Below are 26708 nucleotides of genomic sequence, written 5' to 3'. Positions count from 1 at the left end.
AGATGAGAATCTTGGTATAGAATATCTTTGGTGTACTGTAAGCATGCACGTGCCTCAAACTTACCCATGCCATTGTCACACCGATCCACCTGTCCACACTTAAACTGTTTTGAGTCAAAGCTTAGTTGTACCAGTATGAAACTTAGTCTTGCCTGGATTTTGTTTCGATAGAGTTATACCTGTGTCGGGCCAGAAAGTGGTACCTCATCAGAATGTGGTATGTGTACCAAGATTTGACCCATCTGACATCAGAAAATGGTACGCTGCCAATCCTGTGATTGACTACTGCACAAATCACTACAAACAAGACAACTGTTGTTTACCCAGAAAATTACAATTTTAGATAACCCAATTTGTCCTCATCAGTTAAAGTCACAAATTAGTTGAATTGTGAAAAAAAAAAGTTACAAAAGAACTTTAAGGCCAAACTCAGCATATCGTACCCCTTTCAGATGGGTATTTCTTTGTTTTCTGTGCTAAAATCATTTACACATGCCCGGGCAAGCTCAGTACACAGTGTACCACTTTTTAACATGTATCACAAAATAACACCATACGGTACCACTGCAGTGTGAAGATGTTGCGATATTGTTCCTCAGTGACGCTGGTATTAGAAAAAAGTGTGAACTAGGGCTGATTATCAGAGGCTGTATTTACCTTGCTGTACAGAGAGGTGCTGACAGAAAACTAGGACTGGTCTGTATGAATTCCAGCCAAGATCAGCACTTGTGTTGTGAAAAAGCTACCAGCCTGTAATGCTTTCATGGTCATGCTCAATCCATCTAGTTGAAAATCAGTCTGACTACTATTCCATTTAATAACAAGGAAGGCCAGTAAAGATGCAAGATGTAAACATCTTGTTTACAAAGTCCACCAAGGTATGTTATAAACAGTACTGTCACTCCATAGCTTTAATTATCCAGATCATTCTGATCCTAAATGTATGCCTGTAAATGCACACAGCAACAACAGATGAACACTTCTCCATAAGACACAGAGATGAACACATGCACTGCTCCAGTTTTCCTTGTGCTTAAGAATGTCTTTGCGTTTCATAATTTATTGGATTAGCTCTTCTGCAGTAAAAAATATTTGACATACATATGTAGAGATGAATGGATAGGAAATGGTATAGATACCCAAAATCACAATACTCTCAATGACTTAGGCTAAAGAACATACTTCAGTTCCCTTATAATCTGATACCTCCACAGAAATCCAGGTTTTTGGGTTTGCAAAACAGTAAATGATAAACTTAAAACTCGGGAACTTCTATATCCACTGGCAGGGTTATGCATCCCAAGAGGAAGATAATTATTGTTTCATAGTCATGTATCACACATGGGTTGAATTCTGTCTGGGAACTAACCCGCATAAACCCAGGATCGCATCAAATATCGAACATACATGGTACGTTATAGACCGAGGACAGGAGCACAGCCAGATCATTCCTCTTTCTTCAGGTTGAAGGGTAGCTCTGGTCACCTGGCTATATTGTATTAGAACTATAGTTATAGTAAATACATAAAAACAAATGCCGGTACTGTAGCATTTAAAAAAATAAAAAATAATATACAGGTAACCGTAGTTGGTGCCTTCAAGAATCAACTATTTCACTGTCCCATTTGTTCTTCAGCAGGTGGCTTCACATACCGAGACTATACAACTAATCAACTATACAACACATAGTTAACATTTCCAGACCCCCGATTAACACTAAAATGTTACTTAGATCAGGTAGTCCAAAAAAAGCTTGGCGTAATCAGGGGGAACCACCCCTACTTCACTAAAGGCTTAACCGACAGTCCGGGTAACGTGTCCAGACCCAAAGAAATGCAGTACCGGTGTCATTTTATACATTCGCAGATCTGTGAATTAAACTGAAAAGTAATTCCTGGATAATGTTTGACTTCAAATCTTAATTATATAGCTTCCGTTTCCAAAACAAGCATTCCGAAATAAATACGTACAATACACATACATACATACGTTTTCTAAATATAAACGAAACACCACTGATGTTATAACAAACCATACTATTTTAATGTGCAACTCGTGTCACTCGAACACAGATTATGCAAGACTTAACATTCCACAATACACTATTTTCAAACATGTAACTATCTTTAAAAATCTGTAAACTGATAGGCGAGTGTAATATAGTCACTAAGTAGACTGACTACACTCAGACAGCGGCAGTTCACATTTGATCCCAAACATTTTACTAACTCCGACGTGCAATTTACAATATATATGGCTATCCACAGAGAGTAACTGGATTTTAAATACAATACAGAAACTGAGTGCTCCGACAGCCAGACAGCGTAAACTCGGTTCCCAGTGTGCAATGGAAAAAAAAAACTTTCCCATTTGAAAGTCTTATTTTCTTACCTTCCTAGATTATCTGTATCTCCGACGCATGCAATCCCGTGGTTCAGTGAATATTGTACAATATTAATGACTTAAGCAAACGTTTGAATAACCACCCCCCCCAAAACGATGCCTTCCACCCACAACAGTCACACTTTTACTGCCTACAAAACACAAGCCGCCGCAGCTCAGCAGTGCTCGCTCTCACCGGACAAGGGCGGTGACGCGCTTTCCACGAAGGGTGCGCGCTTGATGATAAATTACGTGCGCAGTAACTGTTGGTGACATTAAAACATAAACAAGCCTTAATTGAATTACTGTGTCAAAGTACATATTTTTTATATTTTCATAGAAAGCATGCTAAATGTTCCTGTCAGACAAAAACTGCTAAAAATTTTGTACTGTAACATATTGCGTTGCTGTACTTGTATTTAGTGCTGATAACTTACTTTGTATTGAACATATTAATAGCTATAGATGCAGCGCAAAACCATACAATGAGGGCAGTGGTTTTGAATGAACCTAATAAAGGTGTATCTCGACATTCTCTATTAGGATTTAAATATTGCCCTTATAGTTTACTTTTAGGGCACAGTGCAACACAAACCTCTGAAATATAATTTTGGGTTTAGTGTTAGGTTAAAGGTTATACTATGCAGCTGTTACAGTGTTATCACTGATTGCTATACCAGTTCCAGCAAGCTTATCTTATCATCTATACAGCTGTGGATAATAAGATTACATGCTTAGACTACTCGTTGCAGGGGGGGGTTCTTTTGAATTCATCTGGTTATAAAACCATATCAAACTTGGCTTTTATCCAAATTACTTGATAGCTATATAATGTATCTAAATATTGTACCTTTGCTTAGATTAGGGGGGTCATAATACCTCCAGATCTCAATAGGTACTTAATATAATTGGAACCATTTCTTTAAATTATTTAACTTGATTTACAGTATGTCCAAAACAATTTACATGCACAAAAAAAGTTGCATGTTTTTAAATGTTAATAGTGTTTTAGGTAATAAAAAATCATCTGAAAAGGGTTTAAAACCGATATTTACAGCTGTGTCCTAAACTCTGTACTCATACCACTAGGCCATCCTTGTATTAAATCACTGTGAATGAAACAATTCAAAATGAAAATCCTACAGTGCTACACATTACAAAAAAAAAAAAAAAAAAACCTGTATGTAATAGTAAAACTGCACAAAAAACAACATAACAACATAAATACAAAAGTATTTAGGGCATTTCGGACATAAAAGTCCTTCATCAGCTAAAATGCTAGTGTCCAGTGAGTTGTTTGCTTTTATGAATTCATTTCAAATAAAGCCAAGTGGGGCTTCATGGTAGAATGTTCATCCCAAAAGGTTCCAAAGTGCAAGTTTGAAAATCAGCTTGTGTTCTGTCTGTTTTCTGGATGTGTGTGTTCCATAGCATTTTTAAATTCCACAGACAGTGACATCATCGATAGACTGTCCATCAGTATTAAATACATGTTGCAGGAACACATGATTTTTCCTTATTGTATCATGTTAAAATCCTATTGTTTTATGTGATGTAAGTTTCTAGATATGTTTATAAACATGCAAATAATGGTATTCCAACATTTGAAAGTGCAGTGGCAATACCAAGATTTGCCTAAATGTTAAGCCCTGAATACTGAGTGGCATTAGTTTTTCCCCACCCTTTATTCTAAGCTAGCAGGAGTCAATGTTGTTAATATAGTTACCTGCATATACAAAGCAGAGGCTGTCCCAGACTGAGCAAGTGATTAAACCTCTACAGCTGTACACTCATTTTAAACTATACAGCTGGCAGGGGTCCTGTCAGGAACTGTCTACACATCCTACAGAAAGACAAAGGAAATCATTTTTGATAAGGAAGCAAAGATTCACCTAATTGTTATTGTCAGAAGACAGAATAAAGGGGCAGCCATACGTAATACCTACAAAAGACCCCAGGCTATGCGCTGTAAAGATGGAATGATAAAATGTGTACGTTTTATAAGATTCCACTGACTGGGACAAACGGCTCTTCGTTTTTAATACAGGAACTAGTAGCAACATATAGCAACTCTCTTTGTCAACCCAAATCTATTTACAGATATTGACATATTGGTTTGTATGTGATGTTATGTTCTGTGAAAAACGTTGCAGATATATTAAAAAAGTGTAGTGTGGCATTACATGACAATAGCATAGCACAGTGAAAGCGCATTACATGTAACAGCTATTTGCGCTAAACTACAAAGTTAAAAATGTTTTCATCCAGCTCAGTAAGTCACATGGTCAGATTGCTGCAAGAACAGTGTTTACATGAGTTTTGCTTTCGGGATTACATTTCAGAAAATTCCATTCTGGTTGTTGAGACGCAGCATTCCTGGGTGTTTACGGAATGAAACTTGGTTATCTGCCTACATGCAGTAAGGTCTAAACCCAGCTGGAAATATAAACCCCTACAATACAGCCGCTAAACGGTTAGTCCGCTAGTATTAATAGAAAATCTAATAACAGCAATAGCCTTGTACAAATAGTATGATGCGCCACTTATACTTTGCACTTTACTGTAAAAAACGTTTTTTTAAAACAATGATTAGTCGCCTACCATGATTATTTGTTTATTTTTAAATACTACATCTCCCAGCATGCCATGCGTGCTTATGACTCGCCACTAGCGACTAGTCGTTCGTTTTAACGCCAGGCACAGTTGTGCGTCAAGGGATGTCCATCCGCAGGTGAATGTAGGTCTCCAAAAAGGTTTACAATATTCATTATTCTTTACTAGGATGCAATGTAAGTACTGCCTTTTACTTTCAATTTTGACTTATTTATTTTATAAAGTTATTTATTGTAAAATAGTAATAGTGTTGAATGAACTGCAGATTGATATATCAAGTTTACGTAGTGTTCATGCGAGTTGTCGTGACCGCATTGCTCCGGGTACACCCCATTGTTTCAATCTGTGGAACCCCCTACAAAAAGCGACTCCAGAAACTGCAGGTTAGTGTGGTTGTATTAGAGGGGTGTGGATGTGTCACAGGAAGATACAGTCAAAACATCTTCTATACAGAGGAACTACACAGCTGTTCTGTGTCCACCGGAAAACCATGTATTAATTGAATCTGTACTCGAACCGAATTTGTTTTCGTGACCGTATGCATGTAGTTTGTTCTGTGGTTTTTCAAAAAAAAGTTCTGTTGTCCTCGAATGAAAAGCAACGGTGGTGTACCAGCCTGAACATAAACGAGGAGATACCTATATACATTACTATGGCAACTCTGTCAGGTAGATTTCCTATAGACTATGCTGTGGTACATTTTATAAGTTATATCTGTTTATTGCTATTATTTTGTATTTTTACTTTAGTTTTAGCACTGAATTTGTTTAGTCATCCTGTCTTGATCTGACAGGTACCGTGTGTGTGTGTGTGTGTGTGTGTATATATATATATATATATATATATATATATATATATATATATATATATATATATATATATAATGGTTCTCTCAGAATTACTTTGTCATCTTCAATGATAGGTGCAAGAAAAATAAACTCTTTTGCATCATTAATTTTACACTGTCAAAGCCTGTTGCATCATATCTCAGACACTATGAAGTAGTAGTCCTATTGGCAGTGTTATACTGTGTATGACATCATCTGCTATATTGAGGTCTTGTGACTTTTTACATGTGTGCTGTATAGAGTCTGTTGACCTTGAGTTGGTCGGTACATTTTTGTGTGTGGTAGAGTGAACCCCCCCCAACACCCCCAGGCCCCAATGGATTTTATCTGGACAGGTTACCGTTAACACTGGAGGTTCAAGTTTCAAGAATATGCAGGGAGATATAGGAGGTGGGTTTATGCAACTGTACAGTTTTGCATATACTGCATCTAGAGAACCGCTTGTCGAATTGTCCAGAAACATACTTAAGACCTTCAGCAAGTTGTATTTTGTCATAATCTCAGGTTCTGTGTAGGCTGTTTGTCTCTCCAACTGTCTTTGTGTCATTTTAGAATTTTTCTGTAGCCAGTCATTTGGGATGAAACTTGCAAAGGACCTCCTATAGCAGCACTTATTGACTGTGTCTTAATCTGGGAATATACAGTATGGCAGATGTCTGTCTGCTCCATACAACTGCATCACAGTTACATTGTTATAAAGACAGGGTCATTTTCACAAAGCATCTAACATAGTTTGTACTGTTTTGTGCTAAAAGGAAAACAGCAAGTTTTTTTTTTTTTTTTTTTTTGAAGCTTTGTTACATCAACACTTTGTTTTTGGTTTTTTAAGAAAAGAAAATGGTAGATTTACAGTAGTAATATGGCCCACAGTATCTATAGCACTGCTTCTCCACTTCAGACAAACTTTCCAATGCCATTGTATAGTTGAATTTTTTAAGTAAGCCTAATACTCTTGGGCTACGGTGCTGAGAAAAAGTTTGTAAAACCCTTAGGGTTTTCACATATTACACATATTTCAAACCTAAATTAATAATAAAGATAGCCCGATTAAACAAATGACAAAAATTATACTTTTTCAACATTTATTTATCCACAAATGATTCAACATTCAATATCCATGTGTGAACAAGTATGTGAACCTTTAGCTTCAGTAACTGGTGGCACCCCCTTGAGTAGCAATGACTTCAACTAAGCGTTTTCAGTAACTGTTTGAGGAATTTTGGCCCATTCCTCCTTACAGAACTGCTTGAACTCGGTGACATTTGAGGGCTTCCTTGCATGGACATCGTGCTGCAGGACCTGCCACAACATTTCAATGGGTTTTAGGTCCTTGACTTTGACTAGGCTATTCTAAAATGCGGAATTCCTTCTTCTGCAGCCATTCTTTTGTAGATCAGCTTGTATGTTTAGGATCATTATCTTGCTCCATGACCCACTTTCAGTTCAGATTCAGGTCACATATGGATGGCCTGACATTCTTCTCTAGGATCTTCTGATACAATGCAGAATTCATGGTTGTGTCAATGATGGCAAGCTGTCCAGGTCCTGAGGCAGCAAAGCAACCCCAAACCATCGCACACCCACCACCATGCTTGACGATTGGGATGAGGTTCTTCTGTTCGAACGCAGTGTTGGGTTTTCACCAAACATGTAATTTCTCATTGAGGCCAAAAAGTTCTCCCTTTGACTCACCTGTCCAGATAACATTGTTCCAGAAGTCTTGTGGATCATCTATGTGCTCTTTGGCGAACTTCAGATGGGCAGCAATGTTCTTTTTAGAGAGCAGTGGTTTCCTCCTGGCTATCCTTCCATGAACACCATTCTTGTTCAGTCTTTTTTCTGATAGTTGAGTCAAGAACACTCACATTAGCCAAGGTGAGAGTGGCCTGCAGATCCTTGGATGTTACTCTGGGTTTCTTTGCGACTTACTTGATGATTTTCTGTTTTGTTCTTGGAGAGATTTTGGTAGGACAACCACTCCTGGTTAGAGTGACTGTGGTCTTGAACGTTCTCCATTTGTCTGATATTAGATTGGTGGAGCCCCAGATCCTTAGAAATGGTTTTGTAACCCTTTTTAGACTGATGAGCATCAATAACTGTTTTTCTGAGGCCCTCAGAGATTTCTTTTGATCGTGGCATAACATGTTTCCACACACCTGTATGGTGAAGAATAAACTCACAAAGTTTCTGATCTTTGTATAAGGTGGGTCCTTCCAAACTCACCCCTGAAGATCTACCTAATTATTTAAACACCTGATTCTAATTATCCCCTTAATTGAGCCAATAAAACCAGGGGTTCACTTACTTTTTCACATACCCTGAATCTTAATTCCTAATTGTTTGTCCAATTCATACATCATTTTGTTTCAGAAGACATGGAATTAGTTAATTTTTAAGAAAAGACTTGTTTTGATTCAAGAAGGCTATCATGGTAAAACTGTGAAATTTCCATATCATTGGGGTTCACAAACTTTTTCTCTGCACTGTATGTGGAGTCTGTCTAGCTGTCATTCTGTGAACAATTCACTTACAGTGTATATATATATATATATATATTAGATATAGAGATTACATATTTACAAGATAATCTAGAAATCTGCTTCCAAATGTGGTAAAATCTGAAAAGGGTTTGTTAGGTGTGAAAATTTTGAAGTTATTGTTGTAGCTTTCTCTCTCACACAGTAACATGACCGGTGTCTTTTCTAGCAACCATTGTTTTTTTTTGTTTTTTTTTTTCCCTCAGCTATTACTGTCATCTGTAATGCAATCCTTAAGCTTGCCAATTATTTCTCTTTTTTTTGTAGTGCTTTTTTGTAGAGATTTGCCAGTACAAAATTCTAAAAGCCACATTTAGATTGTTTTTGTCTACCATCAAGGACAATGTAGCAAGCTTGAAACACACAGATTTACTCTTCTGAGCCTATGCAGCATTTTTACCATTTTAAATAGGAAATGACAACAACACTGTTAATGTATCTGAACTAGAAAACAATAATGCTGGTTTTGCAGTTTACTTGTCTGACTTGGAACTTGTCATGTAATTTATACTTTAGTTTTATTGTGCAAAATGTAAAGTACTGTAAACTATTGGTGACTTTTTTTTCCTTCATTTTATCAGATTTCTGGTTGTAGGTTTTAACCAATAAACACTGACTATTAAAGCGCAAATCCTGTAAACACTGAATGTACACCAGATACTATTACTTATTTTGTGTTTGCATACAATAACCTGTTCATAGTGCAGTTGACTCTGTTTTGTTGCAATTGAGGTACACTCTCCACTATGATTCCCGTTTGTGTGTTTGTTTGTTTTCAGCAATCCGGATGCCTCAACCTATCATCAGTAATTCTGAAGAGTGCTTTTGGGCAATACCAGAAATAACTGGTCAGTTCACTTTTTGGACAGCATAAAAAATAAGCCAAAAACAAAATCTGAGCCACAGAAAAAAAGGTATGGTGTGCTGACAAATCAACAAAACACACCTAGCCTCGTTTTTGATCTAATGTGTTGCTGAGCTAAAACTGCAATAGCAGCAGTCGCCAGGAGACAAACAAGGTATTGTACTGAATTCTTGTGGTTTAGTCTCTTCGAATAAGTGAATTTATAGTAGTTTAAATTATCATTATCAAGAGTTAGAAATTAAACCAATATCTAATACCCAAAGCCATCTATGATCTATCCGGACTACCTGTAGTACTGTCAAGATATAGAGAGAATATTATGACAACACACTGTGATGGAGACATGCAGAGTAGCGATTCTCCACTTGCACTTCAAAATCAATGTTATATTTTGATGATACACGTCCGCTTATATCGTCATCCAACGTATCGAACCAGTAAACTAAGATATGTTTCATGTTACTTGTGAGTTCAACATGGTCCTTGAGAAGCAGACACACAAACATTGAGCAATCACTCTGGGTGTCATCCCAGCAAAGTCAAACTTAAATGTCTGTCCAAAGTGCACCCCCTCTCCCAGCACCTGCTTCAATGGACCAGTCTGAGTGGCTTTGTAAATATTTGGAAGCCTTAAATAGACCTAGCCGCATACCATTTGCATGAGAAAGCAGCGCTGGTTTCAGCTTGAACTTCAAGCTTTTATTGCTACCAACCTCCCCTCTTCCCTTAATGTTCAATACAGTTCCTCTTTACCCGCTATTCTGGTTAAACTGTCAAGACACTTTGGTTACAGCCTCAAAAAGAGAACCCTCTGCCCCCTTTAAATAAAATGACAATTCATGTTATTTTGTAGAATTGCCATTTTAGACTCCTGCTTTTTTGTGATTCATTTAATACTGAAAGGTGTGGGAGTTCTCTGTTTATTGATTGATAAATTCCTAAGCAGTCCAGCAAATTCCATTGGGTACATCAGATCATGCACAGAATGGTAAGGCATGTTGAAATGGCTGCCACTAAGAGAGCTGGTAATTCTGTTGCTGATGGTGTGTCTGTAGATTCAACCTCTTCTGCAGATGTTTTTTTTTCTCCTATGTATGTCCCATCTGAGCATGTGCAACATTTAATCATGAAGATTACATGTTTGGATCTGCAGGTTTATGATCCTTTTATCTCCAGTTTCTCTTGTGCTGTGAGGAGGATATTCTGCATAGAGATATGGGGACAGGTTTTACATCTGTTGGTATTGCAGGGTTTAGTTCCATTGTGTGCATTGTTTAGGTCAGTTGGTAGTTTGCTGTCGATGATAACCTGGGACAGGTTAGGTGGTTGTCTGTAGGATAGGAGAGGTGTTTCTAAGAAAATATTGGAGAGGGTGAAATCTTCAGCTAAAATTGGGTGTAATTCTTGGGTGATTTTGCAGAGAGGTCGTAGTGCTGGATTGTACATAACAACTAAGGGTACTCTATCAGACACAGGCTTTACTTCGTATTCCAACAAAGCAGAAACTCCTAGTAGTTGCTACCTGTATTGAATGCCTTTTGGGGCATTCAATGCATCTTTTTTTAATCTGAATATTATAGAGTATTAGGTTTTCAGTACTTTATTCAGTAGTTGGTTTGTCTTAAATAAGTGTTTACGTCTATTTAATTAGCCACCCTCTGTGAGGGACTGATAACCCGTTTATGTGCCTGCCACTACAAAATGCATTCAAACTATTCGTTTCACTGACCTTAAACTAAATGCACGCTTTAGGAATTGGTTTGGTGTCCTTCTATAAATGTATTTGCTTGTGATAACAGTCACTATCTCCAAAACAAATGAATGGATTATCTTTGAATCGCTGTATAGTGCAGATTAGATTTGAGAGGGATCTGGTAATGACTGTACCTTTTTACTGTACGTTAATATTCTGCAAATTCTTCCAGCACCCAACTTTGTGTCATTTGCAAATTTGAAAAGCTTGCTAATTATCCCTTGGTCATATCTGTAGATAAGAAACAATAAGCCCAGGTGTATTGTCATGAGCTCTTTTTGTATCCACCATTGCAGTACAGTACAACCTCAGAGTTACGAACCCCTTGGGAATGAGTCTGAAATGCCTTTAACTCTGAAAATTAGTTTTCTATGGTTTTAATAAATGTGTACACCTGCTATCTACACCCCCAATCTGAAGAATAATAAAAGGATACAGCACAGTAATGCAATACTTATATTGTTATGGTTCTAAAGTCTTTAAAACAGTACTATAAGTGGAAAAAGGTTAAATTGAAGTTACTGTTGAAATCGTAACTGTTGCAAAAACACAGATTCAAATGTCCAAGAAAGCCTGGGTTAACACTGTGCTTGTTTTTAAACAAAATGCATTTGTGCAGCTTTCTCAGTCATTCAGCTTCCTTTGGCTTGAAAAAAAAACTGCTTTGTATAAAACTAAAATGTCCCAGTAAAATTGCCCATACTTGCTTTGAAATCTGCCTCACCTTTCTGAATACATTTGTTGGTACAGTAATTTTGCCTTCTCATGACCAGCACAGCACTTATGTAGGAGCGCCTATCTGGAGGAGTGATTGCATACTTCTGGTTGAAAGTGGGGGCTCAGTAGACCGGTCAGTTCGTAAGTTTGGTGTTGATAACTCTGGGGTTCTACTGTAACTTCAGAAAAGTGTAGGAAGTTTGTAGCCTCTACGACAAGGGTTGCTTTAACTTCTGAGTTATAAAAAGCCAGACAAAAAAAAAAAAAAAAAAAAAAGAAAAGAAAAGAAATTGTATCATCGATGTCACACCAAATTGCTTGTTAAATAAGAACATTTTCAGTAAAATTTTCACACTTTTTTAAAGTACAGTATCTTACAATATGGCTGGATCTAAGCTGGGTTATTTTACTCCTTTATTTAATAGTCTTTCTCCAACAAAAAGGTCAATGTTTCTTTTTAGTTTTATCAGACATTTTCCTACTGAAAGAATACATCTTCAATTTTCTAGAATTTTTGTACAAAACATTAGATTGCTATTGTCTGTCTTCTACAGACGATACACTGTTGTGTTTTCTCTGTTACATTGTTTTAATGCTTTCTGTTTCTACATCTGTTTGTCAGTTGACCTGTTTGTTTGTGAGCAATGTATCTAATATGTCCCTGAGGCTAGGAGACTGGGAAGTGAATCAGCATGGTCAAAGAAATTAAACACAGACATCTGGTGGGTTGTGCAAATCTAAATGACTGTAAATCTGGCAAACAATTCACCTAAATTTTATTGAAACTGCATAAGCTATTTTATATGTGTATATATATATATATATATATATATATATATATATATATATATATATATATATATATACAGTGCCTTGCAAAAGTATTCAGACCCCTGACCAATTCTCTCATATTACTGAATTACAAATGGTACATTGAAATTTCGTTCTGTTTGATATTTTATTTTAAAACTCTTAAACTCAAAATCAATTATTGTAAGGTGACATTGGTTTTATGTTGGGAAATATGTTTAAGAAAAATAAAAAACTGAAATATCTTGCTTGCATAAGTATTCAACCCCCACACATTAATATTTGGTAGAGCCACCTTTCGCTGCAATAACAACTTTAAGTATTTTGGGGTAAGTATGTACCAGCTTTGCACACAGTGTAGGAGTGATTTTGGCCCATTCTTCTTGGCAGATTTGCTCCAGGTTGTTCAGGTTGGTTGGACGACGCTTGTGGACCGCAATTTTCAAATAGTGCCACAGATTCTCAATGGGATTGAGAGCAGGACTTTGACTGGGACATTCACCTTTTTGTTCTTGAGCCACTCCAATGTTGCTTTGGCCTGGTGCTTGGGATCATTGTCCTGCTGAAAGGTAAATTTCCTCCCAAGCTTCAGTTTTTTAGTGGATTGAAGCAGATTCTCTTGCAGTATTTTCCTGTATTTTGCTCCATCCATTCTTCCTTCAATTGTAACAAGATGCCCAGTCCCTGCTAATGAGAAGCATCCCGACAGCATGATGCTGCCACCACCATACGTCACTGTAGGGATGGTGTGTCTTGAGGCATGGGCAGTGTTAGGTTTGCGCCACACATAGCACTTGAGTTTTGGCCAAAAAGCTCTATCTTGGTCTCATCTGACCACAAAACCTTTTCCCACATCACAGCTGGGTCACTCTCATGCTTTCTGGCAAACTCCAGATGTGCTTTCAGATGGTACTTTTTGAGTAACGGCTTCTTTCTTGCCACCCTCCCATACAGGCCAGTGTTATGCAGAGCTCTTGATATGGTTGACTGGTGCACCATTACTCCACTCCCAGCCACTGAACTCTGTAGCTCCTTCAAAGTGATTGTTGGCCTCTCTGTGGCTTCTCTCACAAGTCTCCTTCTTGTTTGAGCACTGAGTTTTGAGGGATGGCCTTTTCTTGGCAGTGCCTGGGTGGTGTGATGCAGCTTCCACTTCCTGATTATTGATCCAACTGTGCTCACTGGGATATCCAAACACTTATATATATATATATATATATATATATATATATATATATATATATATATATATATATATATATATATATTATTTTGTACCCTTTCCCTAATCTATGCATTTGTATTACTTTATCTCTAACTTCTGTAGAATGCTCTTTGGTCTTCATTTTCCTTCAGATTCACAGCCTTACCAATGATCCTTCAACAGTGGGGTTTTTATCCAGAAAATGTGACAGCAACTTTAATGGTTCACAGGTGGAAGCCAATGGTAAGGTAATTGTGTCCTCGTTAGGGCAATTTCTTTCATCGGTGCAAACTGGGAGCTTCCACAGCACAGGGGTTGAATACTTATGCAAGCAAGATATTTCAGTTTTTTATTTTTCTTAAAAATATTTCCCAACATAAAACCAATGTCACCTTACAATAATTGATTCTGAGTTTCAGTGTTTAAAAATAAAATATCAAACAGAACGAAATTTCAATGTACCATTTGTAATTCGGTAATATGAGAGAATTGGTCAGTGGTCTGAATACTTTTGCAAGCCACTGTGTGTGTGTGTGTGTGTATGTATGTATATATATATATATATATATATATATATATATATATATATATATATATATATATATATATATATATATATATATATACATATATTTAATTCTTATCAAAACAGAAAATGAAATACCATACTGTCTGCACACATGGAGCCACAGTTAACTCCCCCTTGAAAGTGTTGAGGGAATTATTTTTGACAAGCTTTGATTGAGCTGCACTTCTTTGTTCCAGAAATGTTTGCTAATGTAACTTTTTAGGAAGTAAATATTAAAGAAACACATGGAAAAAGAGAGACAGGGAAATTAGATATGACAGGGAAGATCGTTTGATAAAGAGGTGTGTGTTAAGTTTTGCAATTAGTTCTTTTAGTTTACAGTCCTTAGATGTCCTAGATCAGAGATGGGAAATCGATGCATGCTGTCTAAGTGAGACTAGCTCTTTAATACTGAATAATGTTTTCAGCTGTTATGGAATTAAGGTTGGATGTAGTGATGGGGCAGAGGGACCCATAATACATATAGAGGCAAAAAGTAATATACAGTAGGATAGACCAGTTGAAGGTAGAGGGATTTAACTGTGTTGTCTTTGTCCTCATTTAAAATTGCCTTTTGATTTCTCTACTAGGTCATTCAAATATATGAAAAGTATTTTCTGTGAATCTTCAATTACTTCATATCTTAATATTTGCAGTTTAGATATCAATACTATTAGGAAGACTGTGCAAGCCAATTCCATTATTCCAACAGCAGCAATATTTCACTATGCAGCTGGGGACCCAAGTTGTCCTGCAATTTTCCTCACATTCTTAACATTGTAAAATAAAGCCTAGTTCCTACGGAGATCTTGTTTCCTGTCAGGGCCTCTCTATCAGAGCTACAAACATACTTCCTTAAAAGTAGTGTTATGATAATTAGATCCCACTGTGGTTTATTTGGCCTTGTGTCGCAGTAAGCAGATCACATTGCAATGTAAAAAACATATTTGTTATGTAAAAATAAAGCAGGCTTTATGAGAAAGAAATGCGCACGTTTATTAAAAATCTTATAGGGAGCTCCCAAGTGGCGCATCCGGTAAAGGCACTCTGTGTGGAGTTCAGGATGTGTCCTATAGCCTGGAGGTCGCTGGTTTGGTCCAGGCTATTACACTGCCGGCTGTGGACCGAAGTTCCCAGGGTTCAGAGCACAATTGGCAGAGCCTGCAAGCGGTCCTCTGACGCTGTAGCTCAGAGGTAGCTGCAAGGCGGGCCTGCAGAGTGAAAAGAAGTGGACGGCTCTTGAGTCAGAGCGAGGGTTGCAGCGGTGAGCCAGGCTTAAAGAATTGGGCATTTCACATTGGGGAGAAAATGTGGTAAAAAAAACAATTGGCAACTCCGATTTTTATTTTTTTTTTAATTTTTTTAATTTTTTTATTTATATGAAACCTCTTAGGACTTTTAACTTTGCAATCCATCATTGTTGCTTTCAGTTTCAGCTTAATGCAAGTAGAGCATGAGGTGTTTTGTATACTTGTGGGCCTTTTATGGGTTGGAAAATGGTTTATAACTTATTTATTTTTTTTTTTACAGAAGGATGGAGAATTTGATGCTGAACTCAAGCCTGCCCCCCATCTTTGCAGAGGAAGAGGTTTTGAAGCAGAGCAACAATGCTGGATCAGGGTATATACCAAACTGACTTTTAGAGTTTTTCCCATACAGGCGTACAGTGCTATGCCAGTGCTCCCAATGGTACAACTCCCACGATCACTTTGAGAATGGTATATTTATATTAAAAATTCCATTTCACAAATTAAAATTCCAAACAACTACATTTTAACTAAGAAGCGAGCGCTGTGCAGAGAACAGGCCTCTACTGTGTCATTGTAGCTGGCTTTGCTAAAATCATTCTTGGGACAGTGAACACTAAGCCTGTAAAATGAAAGCAGGCTCACATAGGCAGTTGCTTCCTGCTCAAATTCAGCAGTTTATTAATTAGCACATGACAAATAAACAATTAAGGACCACGCCAAACCAAAACAAAATAATAAAAACCTCTCTCTCTGTGCTAAATTCCAGTCTACCTCTTGCTCTCACTGAGACTTTTACAATCGCTAGAAAGTCAGAAAAAAGCATTTTCCAGCCAGGTATTGGCACCCCCCCTAATAATCACATTGCTCTCCCCATAGTTTAAAAACCTTTGCCCTTTTTAAAGTTTAATGCTTGCACACTGTGTATCACAAAATGACACGAAGATCAAACAAAGTTCAAAACAGAAATATATTTAATGTTATTCACACTCACATGTGCAAAAAAAAAAGTGAATAAAATGTTCAAAAGTGCGATATTCCTAATGCTGTTTTTTATTAAGCGTCCGTGTGGCGTGAGTTTTGTATGATTTTTCAAACCCTGCATGTGTTTCATAGACCATCCCAGTTAACCATTTCAGTACTGCTCTTATTCACATATCCATTTTACTTCAGGTTTTACAAGCCATTAGATTCAATATGACATTGCCCTTTTAATTTATGCTTGTTTTTTTCATTCACAAAAACTCACAATTCTAGTTTTTTAGATTGCTTCTAAATTTCAACAGAACAGAGCTCTTAAGCTCCTGGTCAAAGCACGTTACAAAGAAAAAAAAACATACAATATATTAGTAATTGCAGTAAGATTCACTCAGAAAGATTGCAAACAAGGGGAAGCAAGGGGGCCGAAGAAAAACAAGAAAACCTGCTGTCAGGTCATTTCAATGTATAATCGGTCAACTGCATTATTTGCATAGTGGTCCAAAAAGTAGTGGTATGATTTAGAAAAAAAAAAAAAAAAAAAAAAAATATATATATATATATATATATATATATATATATATATTATATATATAGATAGATAGATAGATAGATAGATAGATAGATAGATAGATAGATAGATAGATAGATAGATAGATATCAGTACCATCAAATGCTGTGAATGTTTTAATTTTAAACAATCAAAAAATCGAGGTATATCATGTATATTTAAAATAATGTAACTGACTTGCCAGAGCAGGGCTATACTGACAGAGTGACCTTATGGAGTCACCTCTCTGTTTGTCAGTACATTTCAGTGAAATAAAAAAATTTAAAAACTTTAGGTCCCATGGAGACTGGAGCCAAAAACATGTGAATATAAACGTATTGATTTAAATGAATTATTGCACACCACAAGCAAAGTGAATGCTGCAAATCTTAATTCTGAATGTAGGCTTACGTTATTTGTTTTTGCTCATTTCGTGTGCGGTGTACATTGGTGTTTATTACTCACACCAACCACTTGCTTGACCTAATTGAATGGGTATGTTAATTGTTGTGCAGTTGAATGAACGACCATCCAAATTCAATCACAGTATGTGTTAAAAAAAATACCAAAATCTAAAAGTATAACTCGCCTGCTAAACAAATGCCAGTTGTTGATTTGTTTCATTTACAGCCCCAGGCAACAAGCCATGTATTATATCCCAAACTGTGTTTGTCCTTTCCTTTCTTGTAGAATGCTGATAGCTTAGCATTTAGCAGACAAATCACAATCATTAATCATAGACCAGTTTTACACAGGTATTCTCTGTGTGAATGACAAAATTTTTCTTTATAAAAACATGATGGGTTGGACAGTGAAGCTAAATGGTTCTAAAATCTATATAATGTTTGCCATGCACCTGTCTCAAAACCTCCTGTACTGTACATGAATGCTGTTGTGTTTAATGTAGTGATTTTACCAGTCCTGCTGTGAGAGGGACACGGTTACTGGGTACTTGAAGCCCTCTGGTAGTGTTGCTTTTAGTGGAGGTGAATGTAAACCAGCAGATACTTTTCTAAAGATGGAAATAATTAAATTGAATCATCATTTTATCTAGCGAAAGCACTTAAGCACGTTTCGCAATTGACATGTTTCTTTGTTTTAATTAGAAAACTGCTCTGTTGTACACATTCATTACCTCTTCATCATTCCAAGTTTATTGGCATGTGTTTGTTGCTGACAGTAGTTTATATTGAAGTGAAGACCACTGCGGTGTAAAAAATGCATTGGAGTTAAAGTGCTTAAAACCTACCACAGCATTAAAAGAGAATTAATTTCTTAGTGTCATTGTATTACCAAATTGTTATTAATATTTTTGTCATATACACTCCTGCATAGGTTGAGTAGAAATACAGGATTACACTTAAATAAGTAATGCATACAACACATGCCATCTCATTCACTTGTACAACACAACAGAGCAGTGTCATTTACTCACTCTTTTGTTATTAAAAGCGCTGTATGCCGTGCATTCATGTAGTACACTGTATAACATAAACGTGCCCTTTTGTGGGAGAAATAATAAAATGTTGTTTTATTACAAACACTAAACAAAATGTACGTCAATAATACTTAATTAGTTTCATTTTGTATAAGAAAATAAAATTACTTGTAAGTAACATCATTTAAGATATTGAAAAATGAATGGGGGGGAGAGCGTTTATTAATCTTTTGCCAGTAAAACTGGGCACTAATATAAATAAGGGCAGACAGTGGAGATTGGACGCTGTTTCGAGCATATACAGTATTATCTCACTACAAGATGTAGCCAGTTAATCAACCATGCTGTGCATCAGGGGATGTGTTTTCTTGTTTATTGAGGTGCTTATATTTTCTGGTCATGCTGTGTTCCCCTGACATCCTGACTATCCACCCTGTCTTACAGGTCCACTGGCAGTGAGAGCAACTCACAGGCCGCTGGCCATCCTGAGCCCATGGAGGAGAATTCACAAGCCCCTCCGCAGCCGACAGAGTCTCCCAGTGGCAACAAAGAGAGCAGGGTGCAGAGGAATGGAGAGGAGGTGAGGACAGCAATATAGTTGCTGTACTGTTATTGTTCTGTTGCATCCACTTTATAAAGTTGGCTGACAAATTATTGAGGTGGGCATCGCTGATCTTTCTTGATATATTGATCATTAAAAATTACCATTATACTGGCACTTTTATTAGCCCCTGACCTTATATTTGATACACACCCTGAACTTTGAGATCTTCACATTTGGTGCCATTGCCTGTATTTTATATTTTATTTCTGGTGACCTCCTAACAGCAGTGTTGTCATGTTCTTGCAGCAGAAACCTCGGCGCCCAAGCTGGCCTAAAGGGCGGAAGCGGAAGAAGCCTATCAAGGACAGCAACGCCCCCAAAGCACCCCTAACTGGGTATGTGCGATTCATGAACGAGAGGCGCGAACAGCTGCGGGCCGAGTGGCCAGACGCACCCTTTCCAGAGATCACCAGGATGCTGGGCAATGAGTGGACCAAGCTGCCCCCAGAGGAGAAGCAGGTGAGCAGACTCTCTGGGGCATACTGCGATATGTACTTCAGAATGAACCAAGGGTGTATTCTTTTTTTCCTCTTTTGTCCTCCAAGAAAAAACAAATAAGAGCTGTATTATACAGTTCTCTTGATCAAGTTTCATAATGGTTATTATCCAATAAGAAATGAAGCATTTAGCAACCACAATAACTTTCCTACACCTAAATTTCCTCTCCTTAGAGAGATATTAGTATACGTATACGTATCTCTTCCGCTTAGGGCTGTGTTGATAGTTGAAGGTTGGTATACCCTGTCACACACAAGTCTTTTTGCTTATCTGTCGGCAGCACTATCTCGAGGAGGCTGAGCGAGACAAAGAGAGGTACATGAGGGAGCTGCAGCAGTACCAGAAAACTGAGGCCTACAAGCATTTCAACAGGAAAGTGCAAGAGAAACAGAAGGGCAAGCAGCACAGACCAGGTATCGAGTGGGTTTCCTTTGTGATCCTCGGGACATATCACCACTAATGATGATATACTTTTCTAACTTTTCTAACTCTGCTGCAGTATTACAGCCAGTACATTTCAACCAGTACATTTATACAGTGACTGTACAACACTGATCAATGGGGATTCAAGCTCTGCTTCATTCAACAAGTACTTGTTTATATTTATAAAAGCTATAAGGACTCGCTCACAACAAGTGTGTACAATGAAAAAAGGACCACACTGTAGACTAATCGTGGGTCCTGGATGAATATTTTAAGAAATCTATGAAAGAGGATTATTAACCAACATGCAACCAAAACATAATGCAGCATAACTGTATAATGTTTAAGATGAAAATTACTTTCTTCAATACCCCTTTCTTTTGACGACACCCTATAGCATTCTAGGAGGTGATTCACCATGGTAACGTTTTTACTAAAATAATTCCTAAATGCAGTTTTCTTATGCTTACGGATTCTCTGAAATTTCAATCAACATGTTTACACAGGGTGTAAATTTTAATTCCTTTTAAGAGTCCCACCAAGCAAGAACTAAAATACTGCAAGAAGAAATGTGGAGATTGAACATTTCATACCATTTTTTTCTCCAGCAGATGTCCGGCAGGCTGCCAGCGAGTCTCTCCATGAGGTAATCTCCACTGTCCAGTTTAATGTAAAATCCCAAGGTGCTCATTTACCGCCTCTGCTTGTTGCTGGCTCATGGGTTCCTTTCCGCCAATGGATCCATTGTAATATTGGTATTTCCTTCACCAGCCACACCAGCATATGTCTCTGAGTCACTGACCCAGGCAGTGACAATGGGATCTTAACCTCCTACAAGAACACCCTAGTTTAAGTAAGCAATGAGACTTGATTAACAATAGTTCAGCATAGTTTATCCATTCTGCATTCTCTAAAAAGAGGGTGTCATTAAAAAATAATACAATACTGATGTTGCCACACCTTGTTTGATTAATGCTAAATAAATATAAGAATATTATTATAATGGTCAAATGTTTTTAACTCTGATTAAAAGAATTTAGAAACTGTAAAAAAAAGAAAAACAAATCAGTTCCACACTTGTGCTTTAAATGCTACTTTAAACAGTTTGCATTTGATTTAAAGATTTATGGACTAAACAGCATTTTTTGCTTGCGAAAACCACCTAGAAATCATCCTATTTTTGTAAGTGATGCCTTTAATATTTTTTTGCACAGCACTCTGAAATTTGTCTTTTTGTTTCCCCCCAGAAGGATACAGAGGGCAAGGAGAGATCAGTATTTGATATCCCAATCTTCACTGAGGAGTTTCTGAACCACAGCAAAGGTATGATAACTGATTTTTTTAAGTTTGGAGTTTCCGTGAAATAAAAGATGAAATCAGCATTGTCTGAAGTTGACTGCGGTATTCCACAGGGCTCTATTTTAGGTAATTTGTTATTTTCGTTATATATGTTAACTTAGGTGACATTATGCGCAGACATGGAGTGCACTTCCATTGTTGCGCTGATGATACTCTGCTATATTTGTCTTTTAAAGCCAGGAAATAACACCCCTGCAGAAGTGCTCCTTGCCTTACTGATATAGTGTTGGATGACTCTGAACTTTTTAATGTTGAATTCTGATAAAACAGATGTTATGCTATTGGGCTCTCAGAACCAACAAAAAATGTTGGTTTACTTGAGTTAGACATTAGCAGATCCTCATCAGAACTGAAACTAGAAATTTGTGGGTCATCTTGATCTATCATTTGAGACTCATATTAGGAAAGTTACTAAAGTATCCTTTTATCATTTGAAAAACATAGCCATACTTAGACCTAGTATTATTAGACATGTATCATCTAGAATTGACTTGTAATTCACTTTCTCTGGTATTCCAAATTGCGTGGTGTCTCACTTACAGCTCATTCAGAACACTGCTGCTAGAATTCTGACTAGAACCAGAAAAAAAGTGAACATATTACTCCTGTTTTGGCCTCTTTGCACTGGCTGCCTCTGCAGTTTAGAATTAATTTTAAGATTTTGCTTTTAACTAACCCTGAATGGATTAACCCAGTTACTTACAGGAATTATTGCCCCTGTATACTCCTAACATGATGCAAGGCTGCTGGCTGTTTCTAGGGTAAATAAAAAGAATACAGAAGGAAGGACCTTTTCTTGTAAAGCTCCTTTGTGTTAGAATCTTTTATTTGTTCTATTTCTACCAACTAGCTTTTTTACAATTAAAACCACATGAGAGAGAGAAAGAGAGAGACTTACTTACAAGTGAGATGAAACTGAAAAAAACATTTTGCACTTTTTGCTTTACAGATAAAGGTTCCTTATAGATTTATTGCTGATATACCTATTCACAAACCCACTGTAATGAGTGGACATGTGTTATGCTTCTTGGGAGTAATGTCTACCTCTAACATTTTTAACAGCCTGTCATTTTTTTGGTTCCCCAGCACGGGAGGGGGAGCTGCGGCAGCTGCGGAAGACTAACATGGAGTTTGAGGAACGCAATGCAGCTCTGCAGAAACATGTGGAGAGCATGCGTGGTGCTGTGGAGCGACTGGAGGGGGATGTGATGCAGGAGCGTAGTCGCAATACCTTGCTGCAGCAACACCTGGAAACCCTGCGTCAAGCACTCACAGCAAGCTTCTCCAGCCTGCCGCTGCCTGGTGAGATGAGATGAGATGAGGTTAAAAGCTCTATAGCCAGGAATGTGGATGAGCCTCATTTGCATTGTGGTTGAGATGGTCACATGCAGTATGCATGGTCGCTGGTTAACGTCCAGCCTCTGACCTCTTGTAGTAGATCCCATGTACTCAGTCCTTTGCTTTAACTGTTTCCTTGCCTTATAACAGGGGTGGGCAACTCTGGTCCTTCCAGTCAAGGTCTTTGTACAAACCATGTTCTTAATGGTTTATTTGAACCAATTAAACCTCCATCTAGGTTATAAAGCTGTTAACTACTCCGTTACTGGAGTTGCCCTGCCAATTATAAATGTAACTCTGTTCTCATTTTTATTCAGAACTTTAACTATGTGCATGTCGGTATCGGTCTGAAGGGTTGTATGTACTTTTTAAAAGTACAGGTTTAAAATGAATTGTGGCTAAAATGAAATTGTGCATCAGTCGCTGGGCTGTGTGCTCAATCTGTGTTCTGTACTGCAGGCAGTGGGGAGACTCCCACCCTGGCCACCATTGACTCATACATGAATAAGCTGCACAACATCATCCTAGCTAACCCACAGGAACACGAGAACCTCATCAACACTGTGCGGGACGTCATCAGCCGCCTCGAAAGGTGGGTGCACAAGAGTTTTCAAAACTAAAAAGCCAGAATTTATTTGAGTGTAACAAATAGGCTGATTACTAGGGGGTCAGAACTAAAGTAGTCTGCACAGTTTTGAGAAATCATTCATAAACCCAAAAAGAAATTAACTGTTGTGAAATATACATCGAGAAACTTCAGGAGTGACACACCAATCCGAAACACATTTCATTAAAACCCCAAGCCTATAATATATATATATATATATATATATATATATATATATATATATATATATATATATATATGTAGTCTGACCTTTTCAGCCAGAGTCTGTGTTGTTCTTTCAAACAGGTGTCTCTTTAATTACACACGATACAATGGAAGTGCTCTTTAAACGCTGTGGCGTACATTTATTAGCAAACTGATATTTCCAACAAACAAAAACACAAAACAAAACCTAGCCCTTCTTTAGGCGCTAACTAAACTGGTTAACAGTAGTGCTATCTAATGCAGGGCAGGGTAAGCCTGTTCCCCTGTTTAAATTAATTCCATAAATTACCTAATCCAAATCACATTCAAGCACTTCTTTGTTAGAACCCGTACCTTTGTTTCATTATCAGAAAACTCTTTCTTTGTCTGACACACTTTTCCACTGTTCAGTTTCTTTCCTCTCTCTCCACTTCAACCCTCTCCCCTGAACACACCAACTGAAACCTTTTTAACCCCAACTTGATCACTCATATCTTATCAGCATTTGCCCATTAACTATACAATTAAGCAATTGTTACATTTGTTATCATACAATGTGTGTGGCTATCCCCAGGGTCCTAAAGCCTCTAAATTGACGTTTGGTACATACACATCATCACAATATATATATATATATATATATATATATATATATATATATATATATATATATATATATATATATATATATATATATATATATATATATAAAGCGATACATCATTTCAGTGTCTATGGTTCTGATTACCATATACTAGGACTTCAAAGTGCAGGCATTACCGGAGAGCATAATAAATTGCTTTCCATAACCAAGAATGCTTACCAACCAGAAAGAAAAAATATTGATATGTTGACAGATCTCAGTGAAAACGTTATTTTCTTAATAATCTTCAGACCCTCATCTGTTTACAAAGATATAATACTGTATACTTTCAGTGGATATTTGCCCTGATAGAAGCTCTGCAGTCAAGTTATGGCAGACCTGAAATAGGTATTCTCTTCACAGTCTGCAAAGTGTTAAAAGGAGATGATATAGTTAAACCAAACCAATACTTTTAAGCACAGTACAGAAACCAGGACCAGAAGAAATGTTTGAAAATGAAGTAGAGAAAGACTTAGGACAGGGAGAAGGGGACACAGAGAGTGGTGAGGGTATGGAATAGGCTGCCTGGACATACTGCTGAAGGAGATACTTCTTCACACAGAGAGTGGTGAGGGTATGGAATAGGCTGCCTGGTCAACTTGTTGAGGTAGAATCACTTGGATCCTTTTAAGACCACCTTGACAAATCAGCTACGAGGAACCGGACAAGGATAGATGGGCTGAATGGCTTCCTGTCATTCATAAATGATCTTATGTTCTTAATGTAAAGGGACAGTGATACTCTTATTACACCCTAAGACACATTATCAGGTTACTTCAGCTTTAGATTTTCATCCATTTCTTTGTTTGTTTTTTATTCCAGGTGAAGATGAATTGTCGTTGTCAAAGCTTCTTCAGGTTACTGCATAACGGGCAGAAAAGTGCCAGAAATAACAGACTAAAAAACGAGCTCTCAAATCTTCAAACTCGCACTTGAGTGTGATGGGGTGCTCCCTTCCGGATTTCAGTTTCACCGCACATGTGTTTGAAGCATCAGCTCCAAGTCTGTTTTAATTTAAACTGTTTAATATGCTTTATGTTGAAGTTGCTCTTGTGAGCATTGGCTTTGCAGAGGACAAATAACCCGGTGGTTTTAAAAAAAAAAAAAATGTAAACTATTTTATTCTATATAACTCTGATTTTTTTAGTTGTGTTTATTATTTTATACTTATTTTATGTACATTGTCCTGCCTCCTGCTTGATAGTCTTAAACATTTCAGAAATGGTTGTTCAGGGGTATTACCAACCTCAAGCTCCCATAACAGAATCGGAATAACTTTTAGCGCCCAATTTTGACAGGACCTCGCTGTAAAGTATCAGTTATTGCTATTGTTAAGTTGAGTGTCACCTTGTATAAAGGTACTTTAATATATAAATACAAATAATTAAAAGGAACCTTGCATTAGGGGGTAAATAAATACAATTATACCCAAACAAACTTGGATTTTTCATATTCACATAAACTTTCTTATTAATACTGCCGTATCAGTTAATTTAAGAATTAAAGTTAAACCCTTGTATACCATGCGTTTCCCTTACAGAAAAAGAAGTGAAACACAAATGTCTTTTTGTGTTTTTGTTTATTACATTACATATAAAAGTATACATTTGTTTTGAATGATATCTTTTTGGTGTACTAATTTTAAAAACATTGATACAAATACTACCTTGGTCACTTCTATTTACAAATACATTTCATTCCATGGATAATCCAGGAAACCCTGTCTGAGATTGTCCAACCCTTGCTTAGGATCAATAAATACAACTATAAAGTCAACTTACTATCTCCTGTTATTTCAAATGTACTACATTTGGTGTAAATACTGTAGCTGTTCAGAGTTTTTAAATGTATACTTATTTTTTGTTGCAATGTTGGTAATTCTGTCAGCTTTACCAAGTCGACTGGCTTATTTTATTATTATTATTTTAAGTTGTTGTGCAGTTCGTGTTGTACTTTCGTTCTAAGTTAAAGACGTTCTTGATTGATATGTTTTACATTGGTGTCTTGTAAAAAAAAACACCACAGGTACTGACATCACCAAGGGTTTGCTGTAGACCAAGTTTATCCAGCACAATAAAGTAATACACTTATTATTAAAAAACAAAACAAAACACAATGTTCTAATAAAAGGAACAGAATCATTTATCTTGAAAACAAATAGAGCAGGTCATCTTATTATTTATATTACAGGGACAATGTTACTCCATCCTTGCTTATGACTGTTGATATGCACCATTTGAAATGGAAAGGTATCGTAAAATGGGACACTGCTCAGACTTTTAGTGCATAGTGTTTAAAATAGATTGTAGACACAGATATAGGGAACATGAACAAATCCAATGGAAGTCTAAAACTTTAAGTCTGCTGGGCCTGTTATTAATAAATATGTTTGTTTTTATAACCTGATGGGGTTTTTTTGTAACCCTATTAAAGCCGTTTAAGTGTTCATAAATGTACTTTCTTTTTTGCTTGGTTCTTATCTCAGCCATGTATGTTTGTTGGATCACTTATTTTGTTTTGTA

General features: G+C 37.0%; 2 protein-coding genes across 8 annotated transcripts in view; one reads left to right on the top strand and one right to left on the bottom strand.

The window, feature by feature from the left end:
• Positions 1 to 2566, bottom strand: part of LOC121294420 (inactive tyrosine-protein kinase PEAK1-like) — a 76344-nt gene extending 73778 nt beyond the window's left edge. Inside the window, exon 1 of the mRNA XM_041218092.1 lies at positions 2392 to 2566. The gene's annotated coding sequence lies outside the window, so the exon portion shown is untranslated. The remainder of the gene's footprint in view (positions 1 to 2391) is intronic.
• A 2499-nt stretch (positions 2567 to 5065) lies between these two features.
• On the top strand, positions 5066 to 26632 carry hmg20a (high mobility group 20A). Of its 7 annotated transcripts, none has more exons than XM_041219035.1 (10): positions 5066 to 5171; positions 15828 to 15917; positions 18955 to 19090; positions 19361 to 19573; positions 19893 to 20025; positions 20644 to 20681; positions 21283 to 21358; positions 22481 to 22696; positions 23192 to 23324; positions 25009 to 26632. In XM_041219035.1, exons 2-10 carry the CDS (start codon positions 15832 to 15834, stop codon positions 25010 to 25012), a joined length of 1035 nt encoding a protein of 344 aa, XP_041074969.1. In that variant the 5' UTR covers positions 5066 to 5171; positions 15828 to 15831; the 3' UTR covers positions 25013 to 26632. The 7 variants fall into 7 exon arrangements, 6 of the variants coding, with proteins under 6 accessions (XP_041074969.1, XP_041074973.1, XP_041074971.1 ...); XR_005946835.1 differs by lacking the exon at positions 5066 to 5171 and adding an exon at positions 5290 to 5378 and having other exon boundaries at positions 23242 to 23324; XM_041219039.1 differs by lacking the exon at positions 5066 to 5171 and adding an exon at positions 5290 to 5378 and having other exon boundaries at positions 20647 to 20681; positions 21286 to 21358.
• The last annotated feature ends 76 nt before the right edge of the window (positions 26633 to 26708 follow it).

The sequence above is a fragment of the Polyodon spathula genome, chromosome 19 (genome assembly GCF_017654505.1).
Source record: "Polyodon spathula isolate WHYD16114869_AA chromosome 19, ASM1765450v1, whole genome shotgun sequence".
Taxonomy (NCBI): Eukaryota; Metazoa; Chordata; class Actinopteri; order Acipenseriformes; family Polyodontidae; genus Polyodon; species Polyodon spathula.
Note: the sequence above shows the minus strand (reverse complement) of the source record. Positions and strands in the feature narration are given on the sequence as shown.

Coding starts and splice junctions, on each gene's coding strand:
- hmg20a (XM_041219035.1), top strand. CDS start 15,832: ATGGAGAATTTGATGCTGAACTCAAGCCTGCCCCCCATCTTTGCAGAG. Junction 15,918..18,954: donor AGCAACAATGCTGGATCAGG/GTATATACCAAA, acceptor CCTGTCTTACAG/GTCCACTGGCAGTGAGAGCA. Junction 22,697..23,191: donor CTCCAGCCTGCCGCTGCCTG/GTGAGATGAGAT, acceptor TCTGTACTGCAG/GCAGTGGGGAGACTCCCACC.